The following is a 15,033-nucleotide window of genomic DNA, read 5'->3' as shown; positions in this document are numbered from 1 at the left end:
TATCTATTTGTTTTAATATCTGGTTATATTTATGATATTTCTGTCATATGTATTAAGTCATATAATACATTCTGATATGGTTGTGAGTTGTTGATATGTAGGTACGTTAGTAAACTGATGTTACAAAACACAGAAACCTACAGGTTTTAAAGTAGTTGTCTATATGTATGTATATGTTTGAGACAGTTTCACTGTAGCTTGTGTCGGCCTCTTAACTTACTGTAAAGCAGGGATTAGCTTGAACTCCTGCCCCTGCTTCTCTTGCTCAGATTGGCTCCTGCAGCACTACTTTGCCTTCCTTTTCAAAGAAATGTTTGGGGATTCTGTGTATATGTTTACGGATTTCTGTTGAGTTTGCTCAGACCAGTCTTTAACTCCTTGGGTAGCCCAGGCTATCTTCATCAGTGTGCCAAGAGTAAGAGATGACAGATGGACACTACCAACTGACCAAGCAAGGGCTGTAGCTCAGTGAGTGCTTGTCTGTCATGTAAATCCCTGCATTCTATCTCTAGTACTGCCAGAGATTTTTTTTCTTGGTAAAGAATATCCCTTTGAAGCATATCTAAAACTTTTAAAGCAAAAATGATGATTATTGAATTGTATTAAACTATATACATTTACATGTAATAGTTAAAAGAATGCAAACGGAAAAAAAAAAAAAGCCTGGCATGGTGGCGCACGCCTTTGATCCCAGCACTAGAGAGGCAGAGGCAGGCGGATTTCTGAGTTCCAGGCCAGCCTGGGCTACACAGAGAAACCCTGTCTCGAAAAACCAAAAAAAAAAAAAAAAAAAAAAAAAAAGAATGCAAACAGGATAAAACTGCAGATAGCAGGCTTAGGGGGTGCCTGCCTTTAATTGTAGCACTTAGGAGACAGAGCGAGTGGATTAGTGAGGTGAGGCATGGCTTTGAGGCCCTAGATTTAATCTCCATGTGAATCTTGCATGCAAAAAAGGCAGGTGTTCTAACCAGCATGCTGGTTGATTGATACACAGAAGTGTTCTACCTACTTGAGAAATTGGACCTGAACCTAGGCGGTTGAGAGCAGCCTGGGCTACATAATGAGACTTTCTGAAAACAAAAAGTAAGAACTGGGCTCTTGGGGGCTGGAGAGACGGCTCAGCTGTTAAGAGACTGCTCTTCCTAAGGCCCTGAGTTCAGGTCCCAGCAACCACAACATGGTGGCTCACAACCATCCGTAATGAGATCTGACACCCTCTTCTGGAGTGTCTGAAGACAGCGGCAGTGTACTAACATAAAATAAATAAATAAATATTAAAAAAAAAAAGAGAGAACTGGACTCTTGACCAGACAAATTAACTGTGCTTAGACTTGGTTACTTTTGCCTTTAGGGAAATTATTTAACTTTTGCTTCTCAGTTTCCTGTTCTGTAAATCAAGGATTATACTAATGTGTCATACCTATAGTAAATTATTAAGAGGAATGACATGCTAAAACATTTAAAATTATAAGGACTATGTAAGTGTCTGCAGCCTTAGCATATGTTTGCATGTTCATTCTCATTTGAAAGTAATAAAAAAGTTCGCTAACTTAACATTACACACCAGAGATTTAAAAAGAAACAAAACAAACACCGTTGCTGGCTGGAGAGACTGCTCAGCATATAAGAGAACTGGACTTATGTTCAATTTCTACTCCAACATGGTGGCTCAGAGACCATCTATAACTGAGTTCCAAGAGATCAGACACTTTCTGTCCTCTGAAGGTACTGTGCATAGGTGGTGCACAGACCTTGTGAACCTCCAGTGTTCTAAGTATTCATACCCTTCAAGGTGTTAGAGGACAGAAAGTAATTTACTGACAAGGTCACTGCCACTGTAGTGAAGTTCACAGACAGAATAATTACAGAATTTTAAATTACTATAAGCATTTTGTGGTAGAGGTTAAGTACTATTATGAAAATTACTATGACTATTAATCTTTAATTGAAATTCTATCCCTGGGATAGAAATGATCATCAGTCTGAATTGACTTCTGCCTTGGGCACCCTGGATCTTATCTGGTAGCTATTTTCTGTATCCATTTTTTGCTGATCATTAGTCACTTCAGGTAAAATTGGGGTCAGAGGTCATTTGCTTGGAGAGAAGATTTATCATATTCCTATGCAGTATAAAACTTAGGCAACATCAGTTTATTGGTTTAAGAGTGCAGACTTTTCAGGCTGACTACCAAGGTCCAAATACTGGCTTTTTCTTATTAGCTGTCCAACCCTGCTTACCTTACATTTACTTGAAAAGTAACATCTCTTAGAAGAAGATAATCATTTCAAGAATTAGAAGTCTCCCTTCTTCTCTTCCATCACATTCACTGATCCGTTACCCAGAACCTTGCCTTTGCTGGCCTAGCATTCCTTTTGTTGTACCTGCTGTCCTTAAGCTCAGGGCAGTTCCTTCCATCTTAGCCTCTTGAGTGCTAGAATTACAGGCATGGCCATCATTCCTGCCTGCAAAGTATAGACATTTTAAGCTGCTACTACTATCATTGCTGACAAAATTGATTTCTAAAGTGTTATTTATTTATTTTTTTTTCTTTCCGAGACAGGGTTTCTCTGTGTAGCCTTGGCTGTCCTGGAACTCACTCTGTAGAAAATTTAAGGTTTTTAAAAAATTAATTTAAGGTTTTTAAAATTTTATTTAAATTTTTATTTTATAAAAACCTTAAAAATTAATTTAAGGTTTTTATAAAATTAATTTAAGGTTTTTAAAAATTTAAGGTTTTTAAAAAATTAATTAATTAAATGTATATGAGTACAGTGTAGCTGTCTTCAGACATACCAGAAGAGGGCATGGGATCCCATTACAGATGGTTGTGAGTCACCATGTGGTTGCTGGGAATTGAACTCAGGACCTCTGGAGGAACAACCAGTGTTCTTAACAAGTGAGCCATCTCTCCAGGCCTAATTTAAGTTCTATATATGGTATTACACTTTTTTTATTGTTTCTTTTGAGGCTGGGTTTTATGTAAACCCTGCTGGCCTGAAACTTACTGTATAATGAAGGCTGGTCTGTTATCCTCCTCCACCTTTCAAGTGCTAGCATTACAGCTTTATGCCACCACACCTGGCTTTCAGTATACATTTTTTTTTTTTTCTTTTCTTTTTGGTTTTTGGAGACAGGGTATCTCTGTGTAGCCCTGGCTGTCCTGGAACTCACTTTGTAGACCAGACTGGCCTTCAACTCAGAAATCCACCTGCCTCTGCCTCCCAAGTGCTGGGATTAAAGGTGTGTGCCACCACGCCCAGCTTTCAGTATACATTTTTTGTTGTTGTTTAAAAGTAGTTTTGCCATGCCTTAAAAAAAATGTGTTAATGCATGAGTATTTGTAAGTTTCTTTTTGCCATCTTTATATATATATTAAAGCATTACATTAAATACCATTAAATAGTGTAGTTTTACTTGTCAACTTAAAAAACATAAAAGTAGTGTGGGGAAATATAGAAAAAGCACAAAAATGAAATGAAAGGTGCTATTGTCTAAGGAAGCGACTAATACTATTTGTTGTCGTCCCTGTAGTCTTTCTTGAATTCGTGCATTATTCTCAAATTGAATAATTTCTATAAGAAGAGTGTCACTTTCATTTTTATACAAAGATTTTTGTGAACATTTTTCCATATCCACTTAATATTTTCTCCCATTTGTGGATTTACAGGTGGCCTTGTATGCTTCATGCATGGTTTCCTCTGGGTCTAGCAGCTTACATAAACAATATAGGGTAATGCCGGGCGTGGTGGCGCACGCCTTTAATCCCAGCACTAGGGAGGCAGAGGCAGGCGGATTTCTGAGTTCGAGGCCAGCCTGGTCTACAAAGTGAGTTCCAGGACAGCCAGGGCTACACAGAGAAACCCTGTCTCGAAAAACCAAAAAAAAAAAAAAAAAAAAAAAAAAAAACCAGTATAGGGTAAACAACAAATTGACATTGATACTATTCACAGGGTGTATTCAGAGTTATACTTCGGGTTTTAAGGCTCAAAACTTTTATTATATTTGTGGAGCAAAGAATGTATACATGTAAGGCTTTTGACAGACATTGCCAGTTGTGTAGAGCATTGTGTAAATGATGGGGATGCACTACACTGTTTGTCATGTGGGCAAAAAGTGCTGAGTCCACTTGGGAGACCTAGGCAGGAGGTTCCAGGCCTGCTTAGGCTAAACAGTGAAATCATATCTTAAAAATGTTGGAGCTAAGTGAATAAATACAAAAAATAAAAATATCAGAGCTAGAAAGGTGACTCAGAAATTATGAGTGCATACTGCTCTTACAGAAGGAAGACCTGAGTTTGCGTCCCTCACCTACACCTGGTGGCTCACAGCTGCCCAGACTCCAGCTCTCCAGCCTCTTCTGGACTGTGACAGCACCTACACTATGCACATACACATATCCATACACATACATAATTGAAAATAAATCTAAAAAGCACACAGCTGGGCACAGTGATGCTTGCCTTTAATACCAGCAGATGACTTCCAGTATACACACAGTGGAGAACACATATTTACATATAAACATATACAACAATAAATAAACTTGTTGTTTGAGCAACCCTGACTAGCATGGAATTCCCTATCTAGACCAGGCTAACCCCAGCTTAGAGATGGACCTGCTTTTGCTTCCCAAGTACTGGGATTAAGACATGTACCACCATACCAGGCTAATATTTTTTAATCCAATATGCTTTATAAAAAAGGATATGCGTTGTTAATATTGTTAATTATTTTTCAAGGATTAATTATCTGTTTATTTAGAGACAAGGTCTTACTGTGTAGCTCTAGCTGGTCTGGAACTCACAGAAATTTGCCCCTCCTGAGCATTGAAATTAAAGGCTTATACTGTGCTTGGCTCTTCTTGTTTGTTTCATTTACTTTAACGGTCTGATTAGGCTCAAGATGGCCTCAAGATTGCTCTGTAGGCAAAGCTTTTCTTGTGCTTCTTTGGGTCTCCTACTTCCATCTTCCTAATGCTGGTATTACAGGTAAACCTCCATGCCCAGATTTATTTATTTATATATATATATATATATATATATATATTTTTTTTTTTTTAATTATATCCTTCTGAGGATGGTAGTGTAGACCTTTAATCCTAGCACTCAGGGAGGCAGAAGCAGTTGGATCTCTGAATTCCAAGCCTGGCTTGGTCTATGTAGTGTGAAAGCCAGGCCAGCCAAGGCTACATAGTGAGATCCTGTCTAAAAATCTAAAATAACTAACTAACTAAATAAATAAATAAATAAATGTAAAATTCTTCAATTTATAGTCCACACTCAGTTAAGATAATTTTTCATGATTATTTGTGATCCTAGATTCATGTGTGAGTTTTGAATTCAGATGTGATTCTAGAGACTGTTTGCCTGGCATGTAGGAAGCTTAGCACTGTGTAAGCAGGTGTGATGGTACAACTGAGGCAGAGACAGGATCAGTTCAGAGCCTGGCTGTATGAGAAGAGGAGGGGAAAGAAGCCGTGTGGCACAGGAGGAAGAACAGTGAGGTGTGTTACAGAGTTGAAGGACAGTCTGGGCTACACAGTCTCTTAACTGTGCATCGCTCATGGTAAATGCTTACTTGGGATATAATTAAGAGTTCCTTAGCATGTGTTCTCAGCCCTAGTGTGGCAGTGATAACACCAGCAAAATTTTAGTATCAAGTTGAGTGCTATTTACAAACAGACCTAGGATATCATAAATTTGTCATAGTTCTTCTACCCAAAATAATTCTGTAACTAGATTCACAGCCACTAATCAACTCTAATTAATAACTAAGTAGCTAATGGCAGTGGCGGGGAGTACTTAGAACTTACTTAACTTAGCATGGAACATGTTATGTCTGATCCATCTTTCCTCCAGACTTAGTTTCAAAATTAAACTTAGTGTGTGTGTGTGTGTGTTTGCTTATGTGCCATGGTGCAAGTGTGGAGGTCAAAGGGCAGCTTGGTGTCAGTTCTCTCTTTGTACTTCTTGAGATGGGGTTTCTCTGTGTAGTCCTGGCTGTCTAGGTTGTAGACCAAACTCAGTAGGCCTCAAAGTCAGAGATCCACCTGCGTTTGCCTCCTGAGTATGTACCACCATCACCAGGCATCTCTACTTTTACACAGGTTCCAGGGATCAAACCCAAGCTGTTTGGCGTTGCTAATGATTTACCTCATAATGCATTTTGGCTGCCCCTCAAAAATTTTTTTGAGTTGATAAAAATAAGCAGCTAAGAAATATATATGATGTCAGGCAGTGGTGATGCCTGCCTTTAAAAGCATTTGCCACTAAGCCTGACTACCTGAGATTGATCCCAAGGATATACACATGGTTGAGAAAGAATCTCTGATATCTGTGCACACATATGGTAAATAAATAAATAAATACAACCTTTAAATAACCTCAAGCTTGTTATGTAGTTGATACCAGCCTTGAACTTCTGACCTACCTCCACTTACAAAGTGTGGGATTATGGGCATATGCCTCCACCTGCTAGGGCCGTGTTTTAAGAAGGACTTGGCATGCTAGTACACACTTTCAATCCAAGACTCGGGAGGTACAGGCAGGCAGAGCTGTTCTAAGCCAGCCTGGGCTGCATAGTGAGACCCCACCTCTACAAAAAAGTGTTTTGTAAAAGTACATTTTTTTTTTTTTATTGCATAGGTAGCCATACTTCATATGGATGTCAGAAATACTCATTTCAGATCAATTACTTTTTAAAGTTTTATATTTTCAAGAAGATGAGAAATTAGTATTTGGCTGGGCATGGTGGTGCATACTTGTAATCCTGAAGTAGATAGACTGACAACTTGAACTGCAAACGAGCTTGAGCTGTATCGTGGAGCCCTCTGGAGGGGACATATCTAGTTGTATTTGGTTATGGTCTAGTACATGTACTACTTATCTATTCATTTGTCTGTTTTGCTTTTTTAAATTTTAGTAATAGAAAAAAAGCCTTTGATCTATATCTACACAGATTTTTTTATTGTTTAGCAGGTGACATCTAAAGGCACTGGTTTAAATCCTAATGCCAAAGTATGGCAAGAAATTCCTTCTGGAAATCCAGATGGCACTCCTGTAACTGAACCCTCTTGGCATGAAACTGCAGCCACATCTGGATCTCACCCTGAAGGTAAGTCTTAAGTACTTATTGGAAAGATTGAATTTTGTTTAAATGTGTGGTCAGATCAACAACTCTGAGATAGCCTTTGGTTATTTGATGTGTCTTATTTGTTACTTATTTGTGCTGGACAAAAGTGAAAGAAAAGTTAATTAAGGAAGAAAGATTCACTTTGGCTCATGAGGTTTTGGTTCATAGTAATGGCATCCTATTACTTTGGGCCTTTTGGGGAGACAGGATGTGACTGGGAGTCTCCTGAGGGAGCAGAGTTGCTCATGCTATGGGGCCAGGAAACCTAGAACCTGAGAGGAACGAGCTCAGAGACCTGCCACACAGAGCTGTTCCGTTCAACTAGATTCTACGTCTTAATGTGCCTTCATTTCCAAATAGCTTGTATGATTGTGAGCTCCTCAGCAGATTAGTATGTGTGTGGAGTTAGTCAGAATTTTCCTAGTCATGTATATCTAAAGCTTCACTTTTAACTTCACTGCACTGATGGCCAAGCTACATCTTGAACACTGGGAAGGCCTTTTTGGTCTAAACAAAGATATACTGAAATGTATTTATGAATGTTTAGCTTATATATGTATATGATTTTTTTTTAATGCCTTACAGGAATAGTCAGTAATTTCAGGTACTACATGTGTCTCATGTAATTTCGTACACTATTAGTCTGGGTCTGTAATAAGTGCCTGATCCACTCACTGGCCTTGGACGGTTAACATCATTGAGGTTGTTTTCTTTATCCACAGAATAGAAATCACAAAAAGTAATAACCAATGACTTTTCAGGAAAAGGAATTAAGCAAACTTTTGGGTACATAGAGTGCTAGCTTATCCACAATGGTCAAAACGTCTCCCTTCAGACATTAACTGTTAACTTAAGCCATTGGACATTTCCCCAACTGGCACCATCTTTGAGATCTTTTTTAGGAGATAGAATTCGAGTTATTTCCTGTTTACATTCTGTGCCTTTTCTTGAAAACAGGCAATACAGAACTTTCAGAAGATATGTGTAAGGAATATGAAGTAATGTATTCTCCATCTTGTGAAACCACAAGAAATACTGCAGACGTTGAAGAGTCCACTGATGGGATGATCTTAGGACCTGAAGACCTGAGTTACCAACTATATGATGCTCCTGGTAAGCTTTGCTGTTCTGTTGCTAAAATGAGAACTTAGTGTCTTTAGCTCTCCGTCAATTCCGTAAACATGACATTGGTCAGTTTTTCTTTTTTGAAAAGAAGCTTATGTCAAACAACTGTTATGTACTTATTAAAATTATTGTTGGCTGGTACCAGACAAAATTTGTAGTTGAGAAAGAATCTTTGTAAAAAAGTCCTGTTAAAGAAGTGTGAAATTATCAGGAGAAATAGGTTTCTCAGTTGATTAGTTAACAAGTTTAACCAAGTTTTCTCTCTCTCTCTCTATGTGTGTGTGTGTGTGTGTGTGTGTGTGTGTGTGTGTGTGTGTGTGTGTTTGTTTTGGTTTTTCGAGACAGGGTTTCTCTGTAGCCCTGGAACTCGCTTTGTAGACCAGGCTGGCCTCAAACTCAGAAATCCTCCTGCCTCTGCCTCCCAAGTGCTGGGATTAAAGGCGTGGGCCACCACGCCCGGCTATGAAATATATTTTAAAATAAATTTTATTCCAGAGATTTATTTTTTAAAAAAACTAAGCTGGGTGGTAGTGGTAGTGCATATCTGTCTTTAATTGCAAGCAGATCTCTTGAGTTTGAGAACAGAAAAACCCTGTCTTGGAAAACAAAACAATTTCTGTGTGTGTGTGTTCCAAATGGGCAGGGGTAGCCTTCACTCCTAATCCAGCACCTCACTGAAGGTCAGAAAAGTGACTCTTCATTTAGTTAACATTTGGATAGGAGAGTTCTGTATAGAAGATTGCATATACAGGCAAAAAGGCTCATGGGGTAATTGTGCTAGCTCAATAAGACAATTCTTGTGTCAATATAAAATACTGCCCAAAAAAGTATAAGTTGAAAGACATTAGACTTAATTTAAAACTGCAGTTTTGTGTTACATATTGTGGATACTCTGACTTCTGAGTATAATCTGTTAGGTTTCAGCACCTGTAACGCCTCCATAACAGTTTTCTCCCTCTTGTTTCCTGCCATCAGGAGAAAGCAGCTCAGCAATTTCTACAGAAGATTTAAAAGAATGTCTGAAAAAACAATTGGAATTCTGTTTCTCACGGTACAGAATCTTTTTCATTGATGTTCTCCTTTTTGTGGTTTTGATATAAAATGCCTGTGTAATAGGAACTTATCATTTTCTTCCATCATGGATTTTGGTATCTTTCTTGAGTGTATTTCTTAACTAGACTTTTTTGTTTTTTGTTTTTTTGTTTTTGGTTTTTCAAGACAGGGTTTCTCTGTGTAGCCCTGGCTGTCCTAGAACTCACTTTGTAGACCAGGCTAGCCTCTAACTCAGAAATCCACCTGCCTCTGCCTCCCTAGTGCTGGGATTAAAGGCGTGCACCACCACGCCCCGCTCCTCTTAACTAGACTTTTAAAAGTATAGCCTACGTTTGGATTTATATCTCTTCCCAAGAGTTAGTGAAGTTTCTATTGCATACATTTCCTAGGATCATATTTAGACTGAGTTTTCCATAAGCATTAAAAACTAGTGGAATAGAAAGAATGGAAAATGTTTCAATATAAGTTTTTACGAGTTGGCTTTTGTAACTTTTGAACAGAGTAATTTTAGCAAGATCATTGTAACACCCCATTAATTAATAATCCCAGCACTCAGGAGGCAGAGGCTGGTGAGTGTCTGAGTTGGAGGCCAGCCTTGTCTGCAGTTTGTTCTAGGACAGCCAGGGTTGTATCAGGAGACCTTGTCTTACAAAGACTATTTATAAAATTGAAAATTTGGACATACATGGATATGTAGTGTTTTCTCTCTTCCTGTCTTTGGTGAACCAGTTTCCCAAGCTTCTTCTAGGCCAGAGCATAGATTTCATTACATACTTTCTCAGTGCCTGTGCATGTGTTTGAGTTGTTTTGGTTCTGTGAGACAGGGTCTCACTTTGTAGCTTACTTTCCTGGACCACATTGAGATCTTCCTGCTTCTGCCTCCTTAGTGCTGGGAGTAAAAACACTCACCACCACACCAGGCAAATTCTGGGTCACCTACCCCTGCCTGACCCCGGGGGACCTTCACCTTTTACGTGCTATAGAAAATTAAGTCACTGAGCTGTCATCCTTAGCTCTGCTTCTAATGTGAATAATTTGTTTCCTTGATGGTTAGTTACCATGTCCACTGCCCTCCCCCAAAAGAAAAGTTAATATTGTGTTGTCTATATGGTAACTGAAGCATGGTCTAACCCCTAGTGGCCAGCCCCTAAGGGAAAGTGAGTCTTTTTCTCTTGTACCCTGGCCATAGTTGTTTTAAGATTGGCTTCAACTACATAACACAGCTGTATAGACTGGCCTTAAATTTGTAAATTTCCTGATTGAGCCTCTCTGTTGCTGGGATTCCAAGGGTGATTCCATTGCTTTATTATACTTTCTATAAATGTTGGTTTATACTATTTCCCCATCTGTCTCCTTAAAATCCTAGGAAACACTGAAAAAAATCCACTGTGCATTAATTAATAGTGCCAGTCCTTTGCCTACTATACACAACACACCACTTATCTACACACAACTACTCAAATCTGTTTCTCCAGTTTCCCCTTACTGGTTGCCTAGAAAAGTTACTCAGATGCACAGATGTATTCTATAAGCAAAAATATTCCTAACACTGTAGTAATTTTGTCCTGGAAGCTTCCAGAGTGCACTCTCATGTCTGGTGTTTGAAATTGATAGAGCTTTTTTAGTTTCTGCAATAAGAGTGTGTGTTTGTTCATGATCTACCATATCATACTTAGATCTATGATACACCTCCAGCCATTTGTAGCTCAGCAACATTGCCAATATATATGATATATCAGGTTTTACTTGTGACTAGGAATTCTTAGGTGTTCATTTACTTTTGACAATTATTATTTAAAGCAGTTTGATACTAGTTGATAAGTATAGGGATGCTATAAGATTACAGCTTTTTAATTGTTCAATTGATTATGGCTGATTTGTAAGTTACTAAGTAATATTTATTACAGTGTTATTAATTTGTCTTTTTATGATGAAGGACAGATCTATTATTACCCTTTCCTGAAGAAATAAATTGTCACTTTTTAGTTTTATAAACTAAATAGAATATTAACTATCTTTTTTCTTTAAGATTTATTTATTTTTATATGTAAGTACACTATAGCTGTCTTCACACACACCAGAAGAGGGAGTCAGATCTCATTATGGATGGTTGTGAGCCACCATGTGGTTGCTGGCATTTGAAATCCGGACCTTCAGAAGAGCAGTCAGTGCTCTTAACCAGAGCCATCTGTCCAGTCCGAATGTTAACTATCTTAAGTTGAGTCTTTCTTAAAAGGTCCTTGAGCTTACTGCTTGCTTATAACAAAGACCTTTTTAGTTTTATGGGTGTTTTGTCTGCACATCACATACCTGTATTGCCTGCAGAAGCCAGAATAGGGTGTCAGATCCCCTGGAGCTGAAGTTAACAGGTGGTATAAGCTGCCACACGAAGAATCAAGCCTGAGTTTTCTGGAAAATTATTCACTTCTATTAACCCATGGGGCATCTATCTCTGCAGCTTCCCGTAAAGCCTTCATAACCATGAAGCTCTTTCTTGAAACTCATAATCTGCCTAGGAGGCACAAAACAACACACAGCTGGTGTGTGTTTAGGTGATAATTGCTATGGGTAAAAATCTAAAATGAAACAGTGTAAGAAAGGAATGGTGGCGCACGCCTTTAATCCCAGCACTCGGGAGGAAGAGGCAGGCGGATCTCTACAGAGTGAGTTCCAGGACAGCCAGGGATACACAGAGAAACCCTGTCTCAAAAAAAACAAAACAAACAAAACAAAAACCAAAGGAGAATCTATTTATTTTATATTCATAATTCAACTTAGTGTTTCTAGTATTATTTGTCTAGACATGTTGGTAAACAAACATGGTACATTTTTTTGCTTTAGGCACTTGTTAGAATTGTATGTTATAATTGGTTCTGTTTCTTTTTTTCAGAGAAAATTTATCAAAGGACCTTTACTTGATATCTCAAATGGATAGTGATCAGTTCGTCCCAATATGGACAATTGCCAACATGGAAGAAATAAAAAAATTGACTACAAATACAGATTTAATTCTTGAAGTATTGAGATGTATGTAAATGGCTTTTAGCTTCTTTTTTGAATTGTAAATGTATTTTTATGTCTGATCATACAGGGAATTGTTTCAAGTGGCCGCTTAGTCTGTGTTAGTATGTACATTTAAATAGCAGCTTTTGTGTTGATTCTATAGCTTTTTTGCTTGTTCACATAGCAAGTGTCACAGTTAGCTCTCATTGTTTAAGCTCTATGACTCATTTGTTTTATCCTGACTTCACAACTGCCTGTGGTTTGTAGTTATTGTCCCCCCTCCATCCCTACCTGTTCCCTTCCCTTTCCCTCCACCCGGTAATGAGGTTTCATTGTGTAGCTCAAGATAGTGTGAAATTCAATGTCCTTCAGCCATGGCCTGCAAACTTCTGAGATACATAGATGAACACCAGTGTGACCTGCAAGAGTTTTCTTTCTGTGTAGCCTTGGCTGTCTTGTAACTCAGAGATCTCCCTGCCTCTTCCTCCCCAGTGCTGGGATTAAAGCTGTGAACCACCATGCCTGGCTGTGGATTTATTTGTAATTGAGCATCTTGGAATTTTTATTCATATTTTTTGGGTTTGATTTGGTTTTTGTTTGTTTTGTTTTGTTTTTGTCTTATTGAAAACTTGCTCCATAGTTGTCTGTGTGTAAAGTATATGTAGGTATACAGATATGACTAAATCTAGAAGGCTTTTCCCGAAGTGCTGTCCACCTTTTTTTATTTGTTTGTTGTTTGTTTCTTTTTAATTTACTTTAAGCCAGGCATAGTGGCACATGCCTTGCCTTTAATCCCAGGAGGTAAAGACAGGAGGATCTCTGAACTCAAAGCCACCCAGGTCTACAGGAAGAATTCAAAACAGTCATCTACATAGAGATACCCTATCTCAACTTAAATATGTGTCATAAATGTTTTTCCTGCATGTATATATGTACACTGTAAATGCCTGGTGCTAGAAACCAAATATGGATCTTCTGTAAGAGCAACAAGTACTCTTTAACAGCTTCTGTCCACTGTAGTTTTAAGATAGGATCTCTCGTTGAACCATTAGATAGACTAAAACTAATTTTTTGTATGCTCATCTTTTTGTGACTGTGGAACATTCATATTTTCTTTGAAAATCATTAGATGTTTTAATTTTAACATTAACTGTATTTTTTTGCTTTCTGCGTCCACCAGTCTTTTGGAATTATTTATTCCAATGATATTAATTTGTTAAAATACTAGCCAGTTGATCAGGCCAGTATGCTGGTTTAGTAGAGGTACTTACTTGCATGTACTGTATGTGCATGCCTGCATATACGTACATGTGCCTTCGAATGTGGGGGGCACATAATAGCTCGTCTTATAAATGGGTTTGTTAACTGCCTGACTGAATAAAGGAGGTTGAACCTTTACCCTTGTGCATGTTAAGTAACTGCCCCATTATTGAATTATATCCCCAGCCTTCTCAGATTTTCATTTAATATAGGAGTGAAGATGAGCTTAAAAGCAAGTATATGTAACTTTATATAAGGGAGTTGAGGACTTCTATTTCCTGATGGCCTAGCCATTTCTGAGATTCTTCATCTGTATAGTTAGTCCTGCTGTCTTAGAACTCACTCTGTAGGCATGACTGTCTTCAAACTCACAGAAACCATCCTGTCTCTGCTTCCCAAGTGCTGGAATTAAGTGCTGGAATTAAAGGCATATGCTGCCACCACCACCTGGCCATTTATATTTCTAAATCATTTGTATAGATGTCATTTCTTAAAAATCAACCAGTCTTAGTTACACAGAAAATTGCCAAATCATCTAGAAGATGGGTTTATTTTTTTGTTTTGTTTTGTGTTTTTTGGCTTTTGTAGTGACGTACTTAAGAGCAGAGCAGAACAGATATGTTGGGGTGAACCCTGAGCTTATGCTTATTGCTAGGAAAAAAGAAATATACATTGAAGTCCTCATAATAAAAGCTTTCTTTCTCTTTAGCACATTACATCACAGTGCAGGTGCTCCGGGTGCTTAGCAATAGCACTTGTGTGTAACCTGCTTCTTTAATCCCCGCACCCCAAAAATCAAAACAAAACAAAAGGGGAAGTTTTGGCAATTTACCGTAGTATTTGATCATTAATTTGGTTAGAAATTGAAGTGAATAGTTTTTAGTGGCATCATTAGTATCACTACCATTTACTGATGAATGATATTGAGTGGATCATATTTTTTTTTTTTATTTCAGCTTCCCCTATGGTACAAGTTGATGAGAAGGGAGAAAAGGTGAGACCAAGTCATAAGCGATGTATTGTGATTCTCAGAGAGATTCCTGAGACAACGCCTGTAGAGGTAAGCATTCATGGTGACTAAAGCTGAATGTTCTGTGACTGTTTACACTGGAGAAAGCAGGCAAGCAAACCAGACATCAGTGCCGTCCTGTCAATTACTGTTGACGTGTTAACTCTGACTGGTATAAAGTTTTGCAGGAATACTAGTTTTAATGGATTGGATTGACCTCACAGTTAACCAGGAGGATTCATCTAATAACAAAGGAAGAAAACGATTTTGAATTAGGATTGGTTAGCAAAATATAAAACAAAGCTATAATCATAAAGATCAATTGTGGTTTAGATTCAGGAATAAAATACTGTTTGAGTAAAAAAGTATACTATAGAAACAGACCGTTTTAAAAACGTAACTATATACATTATTAAGTAAATGTTACCTGGAATCACTTATTTTACAATTA

The 15,033-nt window shown here is 38.0% G+C and overlaps 1 protein-coding gene across 1 annotated transcript in view; it reads left to right on the top strand.

Moving 5' to 3' along the window:
• Window positions 1–15,033, top strand: part of Larp4 (La ribonucleoprotein 4) — a 39,011-nt gene that overhangs the window by 3,626 nt on the left and 20,352 nt on the right. Inside the window, exons 2-6 of the mRNA XM_085831809.1 lie at window positions 6,976–7,114; window positions 8,090–8,245; window positions 9,233–9,308; window positions 12,201–12,337; window positions 14,530–14,633. Coding sequence (XP_085687935.1) covers window positions 6,976–7,114; window positions 8,090–8,245; window positions 9,233–9,308; window positions 12,201–12,337; window positions 14,530–14,633 — 612 coding nt within the window. The remainder of the gene's footprint in view (window positions 1–6,975; window positions 7,115–8,089; window positions 8,246–9,232; window positions 9,309–12,200; window positions 12,338–14,529; window positions 14,634–15,033) is intronic.

Source organism: Mus caroli, unplaced genomic scaffold (genome assembly GCF_978045245.1).
Source record: "Mus caroli unplaced genomic scaffold, Mus_caroli_1 scaffold_16, whole genome shotgun sequence".
Taxonomy (NCBI): Eukaryota; Metazoa; Chordata; class Mammalia; order Rodentia; family Muridae; genus Mus; species Mus caroli.
Note: the sequence above shows the minus strand (reverse complement) of the source record. Positions and strands in the feature narration are given on the sequence as shown.